Below are 20786 nucleotides of genomic sequence, written 5' to 3'. Positions count from 1 at the left end.
TGCCTGTTTTTGGTGTGAGCACAAGTTTCATTCCTGCTCCCCCTCCAGCCCCAACCTCTGCCTCTGGCAGCACTCCCCTGTTGACTGGCCCCCAGATCCCTACCCTCAGACTTACAATCAAAAAGGGCAGGATTTTGTGTTTTGGTTGAACACCCGAACCCCAGGTTCAAATGGTTACCTTGACAACACTTTGCATCAGGAACAGTCACCCAACCTTGATTTGTTCTGGATTTGGCCAGTTGGCAACTAATGTGCATGCTTGCCATCCAATTCAAGATGGCGGATGGACCCTTTGTCCCTCTCTCTTTCTCTTTCCTTGTCTCTTCCACTCTCTTTTTATGTGTCTCTTTCCTACTCTCATTCCTTTTCTTTCTATGTGTTTCTATCCAACTCTCTGTACCTTCACCCCGTTTTCTGAAGTGAGCCTGACCATTTGTACCATGTAATAGTCTATTTGTGGATGGCACATTTGTCACAAACACTGGGACGTGACCACCTTGGACCTTGACTGTAGTTGGTCAGAATTTGTGGGGTCAGAGAACCCCTTCCTCTGACGACCATTACTGAGGGGTAGGTGGTGCAGAGGTGCCATTCCAACTTGAGGTCATAGGTGACTGAGTGAGGGGAGGGGAGGAGGATCACCTGGAATTTAACGTTTTGTTACCCTCCCAAAGGTGGGCCATTTTATAAAAGTAGCCATTCCGAGTAAATAAAATTTCCTTCCGTATTTAGTCCTTATTGCGTCACTGCGCCAAGATGTTCCCCAAAACATCTCTTGTGCCTGTCACAAGGATCGGTGCTGGGTCCTCTACTTTTTGTCATTTACATAAATGAGTTGGATGTGAGCATAAGAGATACAGTTAGTAAGTTTGCAGATGACACCAAAATTGGAGGTGTAGTGGACAACGAAGAGGGTTACCTCAGAATACAACAGGATCTTGACCAGATGGGCCAATGGGCAGAGAAGTGGCAATGGAGTTTAATTCAGATAAATGCGAGGTGCTGCAAGTAAGAAAGCAAATCTTAGCAGGACTTATACACTTAATGGTAAGGTCCTAGGGAGTGTTGCTGAACAAAGAGATCTTGGAGTGCAGGTTCATAGTTCCTTGAAAGTGGAGACATAGGTAGATAGGATAGTGAAGAAGGCATTTGGTATGCCTTCCTTTATTGATCAGAGCATTAAGTATAGAAGTTGGGAGGTCATGTTGCAGGACATTGGTCAGGCCACTGTTGGAATAGTGTGTGCAATTCTGGTCTCCTTCCTATCGGAAAGATGTTGTGAAACTTGAAATGGCTCTGAAAAGATTTACCAGAATGTTGCCAGGGTTGGAGAATTTGAGCATTGGAGGTTGAGGGGGTGACCTTATAGAGGTTTACAAAATTATGAGGGGCATGGATAGGATAAATAGACAAAGTCTTTTCCTTGGGGTGGGGGAGTCCAGAACTAGACGACGTAGCTTTAGGGTGAGAAGGGAAAGATATAAAAGAGACCTAAGGGGTAACTTTTTCACACAGAGGGTGGTACGTGTATGAAATGAACTGCCAGAGGATGTGGTGGAGGCTGGTACAATTGCAACATTTAAGAGGCATTTGGATGGGTATATGAATAGGAAGGGTTTGGAGGGATAGGGGTCGGGTGCTGGCAGGTGGGACTAGATTGGGTTGAGATATCTGGTCGGCATGGACAAGTTGGACTGAAGGGTCTGCTTCCATGCTGTACATCTCTATGTCTCTATGACTCGAATGCGTACTGACCACACTGCACTCCCAGTGAGGAATTAAACTCAGGCCCCGATCTGCCTGTTCAGACGGAAGTGAAAGGACACAGGCTGTTTGGACCTACAGGCACCTCTATTAATCAAAGGCAGATGAGCCATTCATTTGTCTCATTGCTGCTTGCACGATGTTGCTACTATTGACTTGCTTCCCCATATATACAAACAATTTAAAAGTGTGTGAAACCCTGTAAGGAACTGAGGTGTGATGAATTCTTGCACAAGCATTGCTTTTTGTGGGAGACAGGTACCCTCATGAACCAGATTGAGGTAAAGTTCCATTCATTCATGGGATGTGGGCATCACTGGCCATGCCAGTACTTATTCCTCATCCCTAACTGTCCAGAGGGCAGTAAAGTGTCAACACATTGTTGTTGGTCTGGTGCCAAACCAGGTAAGGGCAGCAATATCTTTCTTTCCCAAAAGGATGTTAGTGAACCTGATATGTTTTTCCTGACAATCAGCAGTGGTTTCATCATCATTAGACTCCTAATTCCAGATATTTTTTGAATTAAAATTCCAACATCTGTCATGGCAGTATTCAAACCCCAGTCACCAGAACATTACCAACTCGCTGAATTAACTGTTTTAGCCATAATACCATTAAGCCGTCACCCTTTAGTGTCCTTTGCAACAAATGTCAATGTGGCATTATCAAACTGTTGCCTAATGTATGGACAAGAGCTGGAGCTGTAGTGGTCAGGGGCAGAACTATAAAAATATATTTACAGTATTGGGATGAGGCCATTCCATCCATCTTCTCTGTGTTGGCACTTTACTAGAGCACTCAGTCTATGTCAATACATCGATATTTAACTATTTGATGTCAATATTGAACATGTGCGTATTGACTGTTAACCAGTTGATATCAATATTTACCCAGAGTAAATACCAATTTCTGATCAGCTCTGTGGAAAACATGCCCCTTATTTTCAGAGATTATTCAGAATGTTTGCAAATTCTACTTTTTAAAATTTTTGAATTTTGGTGAAATCCTGCCTTAAATTAGGACTTTTTCCATTTTAATTTTATGTCAGAAATTAACTGCTTTGGAAAACTGTACAACGATGATTGCTTATTTTGCAATATATTTTGATTGTAGGTTTTGTTAATATTAAAATTGTGCCATCTCCTATCCTGACTCAGTCCAATTGGAGTTTCCCTCCTCCCACTCTCAGTCCATCTTATCTTTTAGAAATCCAAAGTATTAATTGATTTTTTCCACTCTCCACTTGGATGTCCCCTGCTCCACAGACCTTGGGCCTTCACTTCAGATTCTCCCTTTAAAAGGTTAGAGCAGTGTGTAATGGGTGCACAGGGTTTAATTAGCAAATAGTTTTTATTTCTATTTTGCTTTCAGAAAATGACATGTTGTGTTAATATATGAGAGTAATTTAAGACATAACCATGATTAGTGTAACATGCAAGGACCTGACAGCTTTGTATGTACAGATTCCTATAGCCCTCCGTGATTATTTGGGTAAGAGACCAGACGTAGAGAAGCACAGAGAGCTCTGCAGCTTGCACTCAGCACCCCTGTCGTCAAGAACAACCTTATTATCTTTCTGTCGATCGATAGACCTTAACAGTGTCAAAGCTTCAGTGGCTGTGAGTAATCAGAACAACAACATAGAGCAACAGGATTAGAACCATCCTTTGTGATTAAGCATATCACTGTTTCAGTGGAGAGCAGGCAACGTAATGAGAGACAAAGCAGGATGGTGAATGACTGTGTGAACCACTCTCATTTCTTGTACTTTCCTCATTAGATGACCAATGTTACAAAGGAACATTGCCTCGAGATCATTGATAAATTTGAGCCATGCCCAGAGAACAGGAAGCAAGGGGTCCTTGGGATTGATGGTAAGCTTGCATTTTAATCCACCTAATCCTAACACTTACCCTAAGTATAACCCTAACTCTCGATAACTCCTCATTGAGGCTACAATTCCATTGGCACTGCCCATTCTCTGGTGCATTACCCACATAGCCATTCCTCATATCTCTGGAGGATGGTGGATGTTAGCAGACACGTAGCCTCATTAATAGCATCACAGAAGAACCTTGTACCTAGCCCAATACCAGCTCACTGTTTCTCTCACACACATACACTCATAAACATACATGCATGATTACATGTTCCCACATTTACACTGAGTTTTTCCAACAGGATACTAATTATGTCATTTTTAAAAATAAAACAGTGCTCAATGTTTGTCACTGTCATCATCTTACTGGCTACAAACTGAGTTTGGATCAGAGCTTTCCCTGTTCTGATGCTGAATAACATTGCACATTCTTGTATTGATTGTAAAATCAAATTGCTGAATCAAAAGGAGAAAAAACCTACAGCCAATATTTAGAAATAATATTGACCAGGGGAGGGGGCAGTGGGAGGGGGTTTGGGTGTGTGTTGTGTGTAAAACTGGAGCAATGCCATTCCCAGAGATGTCGTCCCGCAACCATGTAATACTCACCTCTGGGTGTTTGATCCAATACAGAGAAGCTCCAATCTCCAAGCTCCTGTTATCTTCCAGTTACTATGTTAGTAACACAGGGATAGGAGAACACCATTCAGCCCTTGAACCTGGGCTGTCATTCAGTCCGATCATGGCTGCTTTCTGATATCACCCTATCCACTTGCCTACACTCCATATCCTGTAATATCCTTGTATAACAATAAAAGCTATTTTTTCAGATTTTAAATGACAAATTGAATTAACATCTGTTATCTTTGTGAGACAGAGTTCCTCACTTCTACCTCTCTTTGAATGGCGAAAGGTTTCCTAACTATTGTCTTGAGAGCTGATTTTAGTTAAATCCATTTATCTTTGACTTTTTCATAAGTGCACTGATGTTTTCTTCAATCCCATAGGTTTCACAAACTACATGAGAAGTCCAGCAGGTGATATCTTTAACCCTGAACATTACAAAGTGAGCCAGGATATGACACAGCCTATGTGTAACTACTACATTGCCTCCTCTCACAACACCTACCTGATGGGGGACCAACTGATGTCACAGTCCCGAGTGGACATGTATGCTTGGGTACTACAGACGGGATGTCGCTGTGTTGAAGGTAAGACCAATGTTGCTTACATTCCCTAGGTGGGTGGGGGTGAGAGATACTTCAGGAAAGTGCTGCCTTATATAACATTAGGTGCTAATTTCATTACAGTCTTCACCATTTAACACATCCTTTCTTTTTAAAAAATCTTCGAGTAAAAAGTGAGGTTTGCAGATGCTGGAGATCAGAGCTGAAAATGTCTTGCAGCATCCAAGGAACAGGAAATTCGACATTTTGGGCAAAAGCCCTTCATCAGGAATGAGGAAAGTGTGTCCAGCAGGCTAAGATAAAAGGTAGGGAGGAGGGACTTGGGGGAGGGGCGATGGAGATGAGATAGGTGGAAGGAGGTCAAGGTGAGGGTGATAGGCCAGAGTGGGGTGGGGGCGGAGAGGTCAGGAAGAAAATTGCAGGTTAGGAAGGCGGTGCTGAGTTCGAGGGAATCGACTGAGACAAGGTGGGGGGAGGGGAAATGAGGAAACTGGAGAAATCTGAGTTCATTCCTTGTGGTTGGAGGGTTCCCAGGCGGAAGATGAGGCGCTCTTCCTCCAACCATCGTGTTGTTATGTTCTGGCGATGGAGGAGTCCAAGGACCTGCATGTCCCTTGGTGGAGTGGGAGGGAGAGTTAAAGTGTTGAGCCACGGGGTGGTTGGGTTGGTTGGTCCGGGTGTCCCAGAGGTGTTCCCTGAAGCGTCTGTCAGTTGTGGCTGAGATGCCTCTGATTGAGAAGCTTGTGGTTCAGAGCACACTCCCAAGTCTCACATAACCTCAGCTGACACTCCAGTACTTTATTGAAAGTGTAACGCTGTCCAAGGTGCTGATATTTTGCAATGCTGTTCGCCCTCGCCGGTGACTGTGAAAAATTCCTGTGATGAAGAAGTGGGAAGTTCTCCCCTGTGTTTTGGTCACTATTTATCTCTCAACCAATACCAATAGAAACAGATTATCTGGTCAATAAAATAATGCTATTTCTGGGAGTTTTCTGTGCACAAATTATTGTTGGTGTTTCATGTTATAACAGTGACAACACTACAATGATGTAGTTCCTTAATTGTAAACTACTTTGGGAAATTGAAAGATATGAAAGGTGCTATGTAAATGTCAGTTTGTCCTTCTCATTTAATCCTAAAGAAATAATTATTAATCACATTCTCAAAAGTTACAGTTAAAGTGTCTTCGGTTTAACTTGGGCAGAAACAGAGGATCCAAGATGTTACAAAGATCCTATCTGTTGCAAAGCAAGTAAGGGAATGTCTACAAAGCAAATTCATATCAAAGGATGTTACTGTCATAACATTATTGTGTTATCTCCTGACATATGATCCATAATCAGTGACAGTTCAGTCATCACAACGCTTACTATAATGGACATTAATTTCTCCGCTAACGCAGTCAGCACAAAAGGGGTGCAATTTTCTGAAATTAGGGTTGTCATTATAGTAAATTGGTAGCAGTTATCTTAACAGCAGCAACTAAATAAGCATTGTACTCTTAGCTCTTTCAGTTATACTGTATATTAGATACTGTAGAAGTGCTGGGCAATATGGTGTATTGCCATAACTGGACTTTCCACAGATAAGTTTTCAGAAAAAGAATAACGTTTGAAACAATAAAGGCAAAATACCGCAGATGCTGGAATCCTGAAACAAACATAAAGAATGCTGGAGAAACTCAACATGTCGGACAGCATCTATGGAGAGAAATAGAGTCAATGTACTCTGTTTCTGTCTCTCTCTCTTGACAGATGCTGTGACCAGCCTGTCAAAGCCAGTCCCAATACTGAGGACACCATCTGAATCTCATGTTTGTACATTTTAAAAAATTTTATTAACCAGTACAAATTACAAACGAACAGTTAACAAGAAACAGCAATTTACAGGGGAAAGGGGCAGCAAAGCCAGACCCCAAACCCCACCGTTCAACCAGTTCACAGGGAAACAAGGTAACCTCAAATCCCACTTTATATCATCATGAAGGAAACAATGATCACAATCACACACAGACAGTTTGATAAATCGAACAATAGAACAGTGGATCTATCCCAGAAACCCCTGGCAACAGAGCAAACCACCTGTCCCTCCCAGCGCCTGGCCACTCTAAAGCAGCCCGTCCCTAAGCCCCTTCGGGCTCTCGGTCTGCCCCATGTCCCTTCCAGCTCCTTCCGCCCCCATGTCCCTTCCATCTCTCGGTCCACCCCATGTCACTTCCGGCTCTCGGTCCACCCTGACACACCTTCTGGCCACCTCTAGGACAGCCTGTTTCCTGTTTATTTTTAAAAATTTTATTAAACAGTATGAAATACAGTTAACAATAAATAGAAAGCAGCAGTTCACTAAAAAACCCCGCTATATGGGGAAAGAGCAGCAAAGTCTCCTGTTTCTGTCTGTCAGCCTGGGCTCCCTGATTGGCCCAGGTAAACAACCCCAATCAATAATCTCATAGCCAATGAGATTCACCCTGGCCATGTTTCTGATCACTACACATCGAAAATAGGAACAGAAGTAGACCAATCAGCTTCTTGAGTCTGTTCCACAGTTAAAATAGATCATAGCTGATCTTTTACCTCAGCGCCATTTTCATTCACTAGTCATACAGTCCTTGATGTCTTTAATAGCTCAAAATCTGTTGATCTCCTTCTTGAGCATACTCAATGACTGATATTCCACGCATTTAAAGGAGGAGAGAGAATTCTGGAGAAACAGAGAGATGTGGAGAGAATTACTGCATAGGCAGCTGTAGGTGTGAAGCAGTTAACAGTGGAGAACTGAAGATGTTCCATCAGCCAATATTATAGGACAGCCAGTGGCTTGGAGATTTTCAATCCTGGAGGAGATTACAGAAATAAGGAGGAACGTAGCCTTGGATAGAACTGAAGATAAGGTCTGGTCAACAAAGGCCAGTATTTTAGGCATTGTTTTTTGTAAGTGATGATGTTGTCTTGTAGTTGACTGTTGGGATGGACCAGATGGAGAGCCCATTGTTCACCATGGCTACACACTCACCTCCAAGATCCTGTTCCGAGATGTGATTGAAACTATCAACAAGTACGCCTTTGCAAAGTCCGAGTGAGTATTGAGATTCGGATACGTTGACCCTGATCTAGATTTCTCAGCAGCAGATGAACTAGAAGAAGCAGAATCCCAGCAGAGGTACCAAGGGACTTCATATCTCACATAGTCATGTGATCTATTAACATACAGGTGCAGAGAGGTTAGCTACACAATGATGGTCCCCCTACACTGCATCACAATTGCTCTCAGGGCAAATCTTTCTAACAAAAACACAGAAGCAGATTGAAACCATCGATGGTGTATCTCACTTCCCACATGAAATGACAAGATCAACCTGCAACTTCCCACCTTCTGTCTCAGCACCCCTTAAACAAATCCCCTGAGCAAGATCCACAATCAGGCCTCCATGGATTAAGGAATGGAAAACATAGGAAGTCACTAATGCATTCCTTGTGACAAATGTCATTTGTTGAACTGCAGGCTTTAAACTACACTGCTGAGAGTGGTCCATGCCTAACAGGACAAGTTAGGTCCCCTATGTAGCCCCTCTACTTCTGGGACCCCAGTACAAAACCCTTCTGCCACAGACACAAACACTAATACACATGATCAAGGAGTGTTCCTTCCTCAGACTAAGTGAAGGACTAATTACTTTAAACTCACCAGTGAGGAGGCAATTGCTTGGCTCCAGGGATTTGCATTCAGTAAATAAAAAATATAAAGTGCAGATACAGCCTGGATTAGATAAAGAGTACAGTACCCTCAACCCTGTCTCATCTCCCAGTACAAGTATGGCACAGGTTACATACAGCATCCTTCAACAGCCCCATGTGGAAAAGAGCACCTCCTACTCCATTATTTTGATAGTTCCCATATCCCAGAGCAGTCAAAGGCCATTTTGAAGTAACATTGTGGTTTGAAAGTTTTATAACTCCGTGCTGAATGTTTGGTTTGAATCTGAATTACAGATATCCAGTTATTCTCTCCATTGAAAACCACTGCAGCGTCCCCCAACAGAAGAAGATGGCTCAGTACCTATGCGAGATCTTGGGCGATAAACTTGATGTGTCTTCAGTGCATGTGGATGATGTGACTCAACTTCCTTCACCTGATAGCCTGAAGGGCAAGATTCTTGTAAAGGTATGTAGGCAATCAAACCTTCATTAATATTTAGCAAGACTTGATGGGGTCATTACTAACATGTCTCCTACAAAGACTGATTATAGGGCTATTACATTTTATCTGAATCCAATTTGAGATAAATAAAGCAGTCAATTTATTTTTGCTCATGTTGCTAAATTTCTTCTGTCCTTCTTTCCTTCCCCCTCCGCCTGTGATTAAAGGATCCTAACTAAAAGCAAACAAAAGTATTCATAAAATGCCTTTCATCTATCCAGGACATTCTAACAATGAGTTGTTTTTGAAACATAGTTATGATTGTAGTATAGAAAATACAATGGGCATTTTATACATAGCAGGTTCCAACAGCAGACAATAAGATGATGACCAGATTTTCTATTGAGACAGTGTGCTGACCAGAAGATTAGGAAATCTCTAATTTCCCCCAGATGATAATTATTGCAAAGTCTTTAAAACAAGTTTGAGGAAAAGTTTCTTTGCATGGAAAGTACTGAAAATAATAAAGTTCACTGCCACATAGAATGATTGAAGCAGAGAGTTTTGGTACATTCGAAGGAAGGTTTGGGACATAAATGATGAAGAAACAGATTGGGGGAAACAAAGGCAAGATAGGACTAGGAGGAATCTCATGTAGAATATAGACTCTGGAACAGACCAGTTCGGCCAATTGCCCAGTTTCTGTGCTGTGAATTAAGTGTAACGTTCTCTTATACTACCAGTGATAATCACCAGACTGAGCCCCTTGTTATTGAAGCACAAATCAATGAAAGCAGATGAATCCTTCGGTCTACCTGTCCCTTGATTCCACATATGACCCCAGTCTTACTCTACGCTGATTTCTTCCACACTTCATTTCTTCCTTGATTATGAGGATCCTCGTGACTTCCTTACTTAGCATTCATCACCATGTGCTTTCTGAAGCTGTAATATCTGTTGTCTTATGCATGGCTGGCTATCAAATGATCTTGATGAGATGGAAATGAGAATGGAAGAGACAATGAGATGTCATCGAGGTTGGCTGTTACTCTGTGTACCATTTCATCTGAACTAAATCAGGCAGCGCTGGAGAGATTGGGGACGCATTGATTTATGCTCAAACCTCAGGGCTAATGTAAATTTTACATGTAATGAAATTGATTCATGTAAAAAATTGGGTCATTTAAGCAACGTGATTTTTTAAAATAGAAACAAGGTGATTCTATTTGCCGACAATGAAGCAACAGCTGTATGAATGCAATGAATCAGAACATGTGTTAATGAATTTATTTCTTTTCTAACAGTACATTTTCGATCCACATTTCCCCCACTCTCTTTCTCTGTCTCTCTCTCCTGCCAACTCAGGGAGATGTCTCTGCTCAGGCAGTTTCTCAGGGTTAAACAATGATAGTGAGTCACATTAACCCTGCATTGGGTTCCAGCAAAGCAACACTCAGTCTAGGTATCAAACCTTTTGAACTGTATTGGCCTTATTGCCTTAAGCCTAGATGTGGAGAAGATTGACCTAAGGATCCAACCACTCCTTTAGAGCCCTCTGATACACAGTGTATCTATGGACACTGTAGCTAGTATCAAAATGTGTGGCACTGGAAAAGCACAGCCGAGGAGCAGGAGAGTCGATGTTTCGGGCATAAGCCCTTCAACAGGAATGTGTAACTAGTATGACAAGGAAATGTGACTTCTCCTTTTAAATCCATCTATGTACTGGGAATAGTTCCCTTTAAAATCTTAAGTACATTACTTAAAGGTTCATATAATGGTAGAAAGCCAATATATTTAAATCTGTAAATGATGAAATTCAAAGTACTCCGTGACACGGTGTTTCAGCCTATGGTGCACATCCTCTCACTTACAGGGTTACTCCCCACAGAGTCTTTTACTCCCTGTTGACATCTGTTCGACCAACAATCACTGTAAGTGAAGCTGTCCCCATGATTTATCCACATTCTCCACTCTCCAGGTCACTCCTACAATACAGGGTAGGGTTTCAGACAAATCAGGTTAGACTCAGAGGCTTCAGCTAAAGCTTTGTTTATTAGTTAAATCTCTGATATTGTTCTCTCTTCCTGTATCTCTCTCACTCTTTCCTTTCTCCTGTTCTCTCCACTTCATGTCCTTTTTTTCCCTTCCCCTCTTTTCTACATCTATATTTCCCTCTTTTTTTCACTCTCTCTCCCTCTTTTCCATCACTCACACTTTTGCTTTCTTTCTCTCTCTCCCTCTTTCCCAGCTCTCATCTTTCAGCCTCTCCCTTTACCTCATTTCCAGCACTCTCCTTCAGCCCATTCACACTTTCCCCTTCTTTTTCCCATCTTTCTCTTCCCCTTCCCAACTCTTTCTCTCTCCCTGTCTTTCTTATCTCTCTTCCATATCTCCATTGTTCTTTTGCAACTATCTTCCATTTCTTTTGTTCTCATCCCTTTAATTCCTCTTCAACCTTTTCGTCCCTAACTCCATTTTCATTCTTTCTTTCCCGTTGCTCTCTTATTTACCCATTTTCCTGGTTCTGTCCGTTAGGGAAAGAAACTCCCTGCGAATATCAGTGATGATGCAGAAGAAGGTGAGGTGTCGGATGAAGACAGTGCCGACGAAATCGAGGATGACTGCAAGTTGATGAATGGGGATGTGAGTGGAAAATATAAACCGAGCTCTTGAAGCAGATGCCTCTGGGGGGAGTGGGTGTTGGGATGAAGAAAACTGCTTTAATTTTATCTGCAATCATTTGAAATGATAGGAATGGACCTTCGCTACCCTATTAATCCTTTACAAATGTAAAGACAAAAGACTGTAATTATCCGATCTTGCACAATCCTTTGTGATGTTTATTAATGGTTCAGATGCTTGTTGAAGCTGATGCGGGGGATGATGTAAAGATGTGGTGAAAAGAAGAGAAGGATTGTGAGTAGCACATGAGCAAATTGAAAGATAATTACACTTTTTTGTTAAATTCTCGATGTTGTTGGGAACCCTTCCATAATTTCAAAGCTCCCTGTCAAGTTGATTTTCCTGGTTAGTGTAGAGGATCAGTGCATCTGAAAGAACTTAAATCCTCTCATACAATGGGAAATGTCACAGCAAAAGGTTGAGAAGCCGTTTGAAACCAACTTAAACTCTGATGGATCCAGCCAATGGAAGACAAGGCAATGCCATCATGAGATTCATTGAAGTAAACACCACGGTTTGATCTGATTTAACTAAAAATGAACATTCATCCTCAGGGTCCCTGTTCAAAATCATAAAGAGTGAAAAGGAGAGGAAAGGGGAACTTTGGTGAAATGGATCTTGACCTCAGACTCCTGGATTCAAATTCAATGCAGACTGATTAAATTCAGTTCATCTCCATGGCCACAGTGCTCAGTGTGCAACATAGGTTTGGGAAGACTTAGCTCAGTCTAAGATATTTTTGAATCAAACTATTCAGAGTTGTTATTGTACACATCCAGAGCAGGTGCGAAGTCCAACCCAGGCCACCTGCTGGCTTAGCTTAGTCCTATTTGATCATGAAGTTGTAAAATAAATCTGCCTCCACTTCAGCATTAAGTTGGCACTCTAACCAGACAGAGTCTACAGAGCCACTGGTGTAAGAAATGAAGAATCGGTGCAATATATTATAGTTGAGGCTGAGGCATTTTGTTGAGCTTTGGAGGTCATCTTGGCCTGCATTCGGCTGTGCCACATCTGCCCGTGGAGTGTTCGTTAGAGGCAGCTTTACATCTGTATGTAAAGAGTCAGCAAACCAACAGCATGTGGATCTACAGCGGTTCAAGAAGGCAGCTCACCCCAACCTTCTCAAGGGAAACTCAGGATAGGCATTAAATGCTGGGCCCAGCCAGTCACACCCACATCCCATGGGTGGATAAAAACATCCCAGGAGTGTTTCATAGTATAGTGTAGACACAGAGGGAACTTTGCTCTGGAACTAGCTCATGCTGTACCAGAGATGAAAATGGTTTCTGTTTCCTAATTTGGAAACTGTAACATGTGTAAGATTAATTTTAAAAGTCTACTTCAGTGGAGTTAGACAATTGAAATGTCCTGTCTTTTTAATAAGAATATGATCATTAGATTCTCCTCTGCAGGAAATCCCCCCACAGTAAGGTATTCACTCTGTCTGTTGTTAAGAAGTCATATATGGGTCAGCTAGTCCTTCATTTCTGCCCTATCAATTTCATTGGTCATCTCCATTCCCTGGGTTAAAACCCCCTTTGTCAGGAGATCCTAAAGAATTACATCTCAATCATTTTCTCTTCACCTTCTTTTAGCCTGAATTGTTGTTGATTCTCAAATATTAGATGTACCTCTGTTAAGTGTTACAGTAAAGCCCTACAAATCTACAAGCTTCCAGCCTGCCAAACCTGCATCTCCAAATGAGCGTATAACAGAAAGCTCATGATGAGTGGATATTTAGGAACAAAAGCTGGTGTGGAAGAAATTTTACTGACTGAGGAGGCTCTACTTTAACGACATGGGGGACCCACAGTGATTTCTTTCTTGTATAGAATGAGTTCTTTTGGTTTCCCATTATAGACAGTGCCTTTGTCTTGGAGTCTTTGTCAAAACTACCTCATCCCATTCCAGCAATCAGAACCATACGTCAGTGATTGCATCACTATATCTTATGATACCACGAAATGGTGAAGTAAGACTTTTTATGCTCTTGTTCTTTTAGATTAACTTTTTCTGTTTGATTGTGAATAAGTTTTTTTTTCCCTAATCGGTCCATCTGGACTAAATTTTCCTCCGAAGCACTTTGATTGAGTGCTTTGTTGAAGTATTTGTGTTTTCAGTATATCGGTGATTGCAAAATGGATAAGTTACTCAGAAGGTTGTCCCTTCCTCCATGATAAAAGCGTTCTGGTAAACTGCACAATGTCGTAAAAAGTAACAATATTCATGACGTCTTAAATTGAAGGTTTTGCCAAACATAACTTGCCTGAGAAAAGAGATTTGGCATTTCTGTCTAATTTATGACTTAATTGAAAGATAATTTTATTATGAATCAGTGAATTGAAAAGTCATGGATATAGCCTTTAACAAAACAACTCTTGTGTTACTTACTGAAGATACAGCAAGAATTCCATTTTGGGGGTTTTAAAACAAATTTTACTTTTTTGTTATGTATGGAAGATTACATTCCAACCTAATTCACTAAGGGTTAATAGACAAGCCCCAATTATCATAATGAACATGGCTCAGGACTAATTTAAGAACCTAATCAACAGCTACAGAATGGAACCACTTTAGTTAATCCAGAACATGTGGGATGAATGATCAATTAATGAACAATCAATTACAACACAGCATTCCCTCATGAAAATGATCCTAAAAATCATAAACACAATAACCTAACTCACATTTAACCTCCAATTACTGTTAACTGCTTACTGGATTTCATATGGAATTCTAGATTTGTAAATCTAGAACCTTGATAATGATGGGAGGATGCCTATGCAGAATATTAATACTGGCCTGCTTATGTGTTGTATATTTACTGTAACTGTATGTAATTTCCATGTTATTATGCTCCATAATTTCTCTGATTCTGTATCTCCATGTGTCTGCATTCTGTACTTATTGTCTTTTCTTCCTCCTCGATGGTGCATTCATATGAAGTGGAAGGTACTGTTGACTGAACTATCGCCATTACATCACTCTCTTCCTCTTCATTCCCTTTGACCACCTTCTCCTTAGCATAGCATCTGTGGCTATGTTCAAAGGGAGTACTGAGGTGACCTGTGACTGGGTGTCTGAGTGTGTCACTAAAACCATATTGTGGGGGCAGTAGGGAGTGAGGGGGTGTAAAATCTCAGCCTGGATACAAGTACAAAAGTTAACCAGAGAGCCAAAGTGAATGATCCTGGCTGACTGCTGACTTCTTCTCATTGGGAAATAACAAAAGACCATCCAGGCATAGAAACATACAGCATCTTTGACTCAACTCGTCCATGCTGACCAAATATCCTAAAGAAATCTAATCCTGTTTGCCAGTATTTAGCCCATATCGCTCATTTATATACCCATCCAGATGCCTTTTAAATGTTGTAATTGTACCAGCCTCCATCACTTCCTCTGGCAGCTCATTCCGTACACGCACCACCCTCTGCGTGAAAAGTTACCCTTCAGGTTGCTTTTATGTTTCCCCCTCTCAACTTAAGCCTCTAGTGATGGACTCCTCTACCCTGGGGAAAATGCCTTGAGAATTCACCCTAACCATGCCCCTCATGATTTTATAAACCTCTATAAGATCACCCCTCAGTGTCCGATGCTCCAGGGAAAACAGCCCCAGTCTATTCAGCCTCTCCCGAGCTCAAATCCTCCAACCCTGGCAACATCCTTGTAGATCTTTTCTGAATCCTTTCAAGTTTCACAACGTCTTTCCTGTAGCAGGGAGACCAGAATTGCATGCAATATTCCAAAAGTGACCTAACCAATGTCCTTACAGCCTCAACTAGTTAATCTGGCTCAATTCAAAACAGCTCTTCTGTCGTAGAGTGTGATGTCAGGGTGAGATTACATATTCAGTAATAAAATTGACAACTGTTCCATGATGGGCCTGGAGTCTCCAGGAGCTAAAGGTTTATCTCCAAAACACGATGTCCCTAATAACCAAAAGAAACCGATTAATTAATGATAAAAATGTTGGCTTTGGGAAAAGGAAAGCTATTTGACAGTCAGAATTCATCTAGTTGGGTCATAAAGAGTCTGTTTGTTTTCTGATTGGCTGCAGACAGGCAAAGTGCTCAACACATGTTGGGTGAGCTAAGGCAGGGTTGGGTCAGTCAGAGGAAGGAGGTCAGATACTGAAAGCTTCAAGCGTAGTCGGCTCGGGTTCAAGTTCAACCTGTTCCAAAGCTGTGTAATAACACCGCTGGAGAAAGTGAGGTCTGCAGATGCTGGAGATCAGAGCTGAAAATGTGTTGCTGAAAAAGCACAGCAGGTCAGGCAGCATCCAAGGAACAGGAGAATTGACGTTTCGGGCATATGCCCTTCTTCAGGAATGAGGTCATTCCTGAAGAAGGGCTTATGCCCGAAATGTCGATTCTCCTGTTCCATGGATGCTGCCTGACCTGCTGCGCTTTTTCAGCAACACATTTTCAGCTAATAACACCGCTGAACACGTTGACTGGAAAATATCTATAAGCAGCCAGAGTTGCAACCCCTACGTATAAGAAACTAATGCTGAGTCATAATTTAATGAGGGCCAAACAGTAAATCCCCCTTAATATCACAGTGAAGTGCTTTAGGTAAAGGAAGAAATTCATCCAGGGAAAGTGCTGAACCAATTATCCACCTGTGTGACCTGTCAGGAACAGTTGCAAAACTTCATCAAGCATGAATCGCTTCAGAAGTGTGATTAGACAAACCCATAATGTACAGTTGATGCTGCTGATATTCTGATTAAGTAAATGCCTACGGAAACCTTTAGACAGTGTGTTATTTGAAATGGCAGTGAGAGCGCTTTCACTAGTAACTGCTAAAGTGTGAATGGGCTAGGTACATGACTGGGCACCATTTGTCTTTAATATTTTCTGCTAGTTTGTTCATTCTGGAGTAAAATCAGAAAGCCAGTAAACATCTGGAATTCTCTCTCCTAAAATGCTGTGCATTTTGGGGGGGTCATTGGAACCTTTCATTTGTTGGGAAAGAATATGGAGCAAAGACATGGAAAAGGGGTTGAGTGAGAGATTAGCCATGATCTAATTCAATGACAGAATAGGCTTAAAGAGCTGAAGGGCCTCCTGTTGTTTCAGTGATCTTGGCCAGCAAGGTAATCAAAGATCAATTTTCTCCTCTGTTTAATCCCATAGGACCCTCAATATTACTCTTCCCTGATGCAGTGGGCAGCGAGTTGGTTTCCTTATCTGGTTACCCCAGTGCTCCCAATGACAAACAGATTGTATCATCTTTTGTTGTGATGTCAATGTAGTGAAAAGTCTCATTCATTGTCTGTTGATGTCTCTCCATCAGGTACAGATACTGTCCAAAATATGTCTGCTTTTCTTAAGCAAGTTAAATGATTTGTTGCTTAATATCTCCTGTCACCATCTCGAGACCCAGTCAATCCAATAAGATCTAACATCCAGTTATATATCATCTAACTGTACAGAAGGTAGTCAATTGTTTAACCTTCAAATGGATGGTAGACATTCCAGTTGGATTCAGGATTTACCTGTTAGGTAGTCAATCAACTTAAAACTTAGTCTGGTGCAGTGTTGAAGCTAAGCCGTGGGATATTATTAACATGCTTCTGCAATCTTGTAACGTCGCAGACATATATTTTAAGTGCATTATAACTAGACTCATATCGCTCTAATCTTTTCTACAACTGGACTGCTTGACTTTGGATTCCTGATGATTGGACCTTTTGGTCTCAGAGTTCAAGGTTGAGTTGTGTGTATGTTTTATGGATTTCCACTGTGTCTGCCGCCTGAGTCTTCTTTGGCAGGCAGTTTGTAATTCGTGGAGCACATCAGCAGATCACCAGCATGATCTTTTATCAATGAATGGGAAAGCTCCTTTAATTAAGGAGCCTTGTAAACTAACCCACCCATTGTGAAGACTGATAAGGTTGGGTACAGTGCTGACTCTTAAACTCCAACCAATTGTATTCCGATTTGAGGTAAATTGAAGACAATACAGTATAAAACTGGGGGTCCACCCAATCCCTGAGGATTCTCACCCACTGAGTTAAGTTTAAGTATCCCTCCCTTTATTACAGGTTTGGTAACAAAGGCAGCTATTTCTGTTGCACAAGTAAGCAGTTGGACTTCAGGGAGCCATCATCCCATTGAATGAGACAACAAGATGGTTATAATGCATTCCTTGACAAACAACAAGTTATTTTCTGTTGTGAATAGGACCAGGAATTTGAAAACAAACCAGATTTGAAAATTGACAGCAGAGGGAGATGTAGAAATTTCATATTCAAACTAAAGATGCCTGCGGTTTCCAATTAGGGTTTAAAGTGACTGTTGATTTGTTTGTACATAGTTACAGTTAATCATGCTCGTTTGGGACCACTTTTAGAATTTGACTCTATCAGGATTTTGATTCACAGAATCTCATGCCCATCCCATGACTGTATATAACAGGTTGATACTGCAAGGTTACTCAGCATTCACCCAACCTTGAGTGTGAGGCATAGACTGAATTTTCCCTTTGTTCACTACTGCTGTTGTAAAGCTGATAGAGTCTGCGGTTGTGAGGCTGTCAGACTGATAGAGTGTGTAGGTCGTGAGACTGTCAGACTGTTGGAGTGTGTGGCTATGAGACTGTCAGACTGATGGAGTGTGTGGGCTGTGCGTCTGTCGGAGTGTGTGGGTGTGAGACTGATAGAGTGTGTGGGTTGTGAGACTGTCGGAGTGTGTGGGTTGTGAGACTGTCGGAGTGGGTGGGCTGTGAGGCTGTCGGAGTGTGTGGGCTGTGAGGCTGTCGGAGTGTGTGGGCTGTGAGGCTGTCAGAGTGTGTGGGCTGTGAGACTGTCGGAGTGTGTGGGTTGTGAGACTGTCGGAGTGTGTGGGTTGTGAGACTGTCGGAGTGGGTGGGCTGTGAGGCTGTCGGAGTGTGTGGGCTGTGAGACTGTCGGAGTGTGTGGGTTGTGAGACTGTCGGAGTGTGTGGGTTGTGAGACTGTCGGAGTGTGTGGGTTGAGAGGCTGTCAGAGTGTGTGGGTTGTGAGGCTGTCGGAGTGTGTGGGTTGTGAGACTGTCGGAGTGGGTGGGCTGTGAGGCTGTCAGAGTGTGTAGCTGTCAGACTGTCGGAGTGTGTGGTTTGTGAGACTGTCGGAGTGTGTGGTTTGTGAGACTGTCAGAGTGTGTGGGTTGTGAGGCTGTCAGAGTGTGTAGCTGTCAGACTGTCGGAGTGTGTGGGTTGTGAGGCTGTCGGAGTGTGTGGGTTGTGAGGCTGTCAGAGTGTGTGGGTTGTGAGGCTGTCAGAGTGTGTAGCTGTCAGACTGTCAGAGTGTGTGGTTTGTGAGACTGTCGGAGTGTGTGGGTTGTGAGGCTGTCAGAGTGTGTGGGTTGTGAGGCTGTCAGAGTGTGTAGCTGTCAGACTGTCAGAGTGTGTGGTTTGTGAGACTGTCGGAGTGTGTGGGTTGTGAGGCTGTCAGAGTGTGTAGCTGTCAGACTGTCGGAGTGTGTGGTTTGTGAGACTGTCAGATTGCTGGAGTTTGTGGCTGTGAGGCTGTTGGAGTCTGTGGTTGTCAGAGATTGGCTGTGTAGTTGTTGTACATTGTAATTGTTGTGACTGTGCAGAGGGGACAGGAGGAGCAGCAGAAAAGGTAGGAACATTACCAGACAAAACTGATGCTGGGGCTCAATGTGGAATCAGCTGTCACCCAGTTAGATTCACCCTCTTAAACAAGCCGGTAGTTTCTGGTGTCCTTGGCAGAATAAAGGTTCCTGGAAGAGTACCAGGAGAAAACAATATCCCTGGTACACAATGTAAAAATCTTAAAATAGATATTTCAGTACAACTTTCAAAGCGGGTCAATCTCAGCCGACTCATATAGCTGTTAATGGACCGAATGATTTCACTCAGCTGCTGTATGGAGGTTTTAAACCCGTTGAACTCAAAACGGTATACTTTCAGATCTGAATCAACCCAATTATCCCTCTTTTCACATTCCCAAAACACAAAAACCCTCAGTGATGGAACTACTTGATGAGAGGCAAACTCAGCACAGCATTTTATTACACCCGTCTTGGTACAGGAGAGGAAGTGAGTGATAGCAAAAATAATAGTGGGCTGAGGATCTGTATGAAGAGATGAGATACATTTTCATTACAGCAAATTGAATTCTCCTAGAATGCAATGTCAGTGGAAACATGTTCATCAGCAGCTTTCCAAAGGGAATCTGATTAATTCTTGCAAAGGAATCATTTGCAGGCCTATGGAGAAAGTGCTGGGGTGTCGGATTTGATTTGATTCGATTTAATATTGTCACATGTATCTCGGTGCCGTGAAATGTTTTGTTTTGCGTGCAGTATAGGCAGATCACACCATCCAGAGTGTATTAGGCTAATGGAAGAGAATGAGGAACACCCTGCCATGGCTGTGGAGAAGCTGCACAGACGACAAGATCAACACTGAATTTAAAATTTGACAGGTCCATTCAGAAATCAAATAAAAGTGAAGAAGAAGCTGTTTTTGAATCTATTTACATGTTTTTACAACTTTTCTATCTTCTGCCTGATGGAAGAGAGTCTAACTGGGGTGGGAGGGGTCTTTGAGTATATTGGTTGCTTTCCTGAGACAGCAGGAAGTATAGCTGGAGTCAATGGATGGAAGTTTGTCTTCTGTGATGGACCAGGCTGTGTTGGCACCCTCTGTAGTGTCTTGTGGTCTTGGGAAGAGCAGTTGCCAAACCAGATTGGGATGCATCAAGATAGAATGTTTTCTATGGTATATCTATAAAAATTGGTAAGAGTCCCTGTAGTCGTGCTGAATTTCCTTAGCTTTCAGGGGTGCATGGGGACTAGTTGAAGAACTCAAAGAGCCAACACAGACAAAATAGCCCTTCTGTCCCGTAGAATCCTATGATTCCAAGTATGTTTATATTCAGGAGGAGAGACTGTTCAGGGTGAATGGTGGTGAATTATAAGACTACCTTTTTGAGTTGTGAGAGTCAATTTGTTTTTCAATCCAGTGGAAGCAGCTTGAGGAAAAGACGTTCCAGCCACGGGGAGGGTTTCCATCCACAATGTGATATCACTCCATCAAAATACATGGTGACACAGTTGAACCTCCACATTATCCCATCCTCCCCACACCCTCATAATCTACTGCCCATTGCCTGTT

At 42.2% G+C, this 20786-nt stretch overlaps 1 protein-coding gene across 1 annotated transcript in view; it reads left to right on the top strand.

Moving 5' to 3' along the window:
- plch2a (phospholipase C, eta 2a) overlaps positions 1–20786 on the top strand; it is a 422301-nt gene that overhangs the window by 333033 nt on the left and 68482 nt on the right. Inside the window, exons 7-11 of the mRNA XM_060851834.1 lie at positions 3545–3638; positions 4651–4854; positions 7785–7905; positions 8820–8991; positions 11506–11613. Of these exons, the coding sequence (XP_060707817.1) occupies positions 3545–3638; positions 4651–4854; positions 7785–7905; positions 8820–8991; positions 11506–11613 (699 nt within the window). The remainder of the gene's footprint in view (positions 1–3544; positions 3639–4650; positions 4855–7784; positions 7906–8819; positions 8992–11505; positions 11614–20786) is intronic.

Source organism: Hemiscyllium ocellatum, chromosome 37, assembly GCF_020745735.1.
Source record: "Hemiscyllium ocellatum isolate sHemOce1 chromosome 37, sHemOce1.pat.X.cur, whole genome shotgun sequence".
NCBI lineage: Eukaryota > Metazoa > Chordata > Chondrichthyes > Orectolobiformes > Hemiscylliidae > Hemiscyllium > Hemiscyllium ocellatum.
The sequence above is the reverse complement of the archived record's forward strand: the minus strand, read 5'-3'. Positions and strand labels throughout refer to the sequence as shown.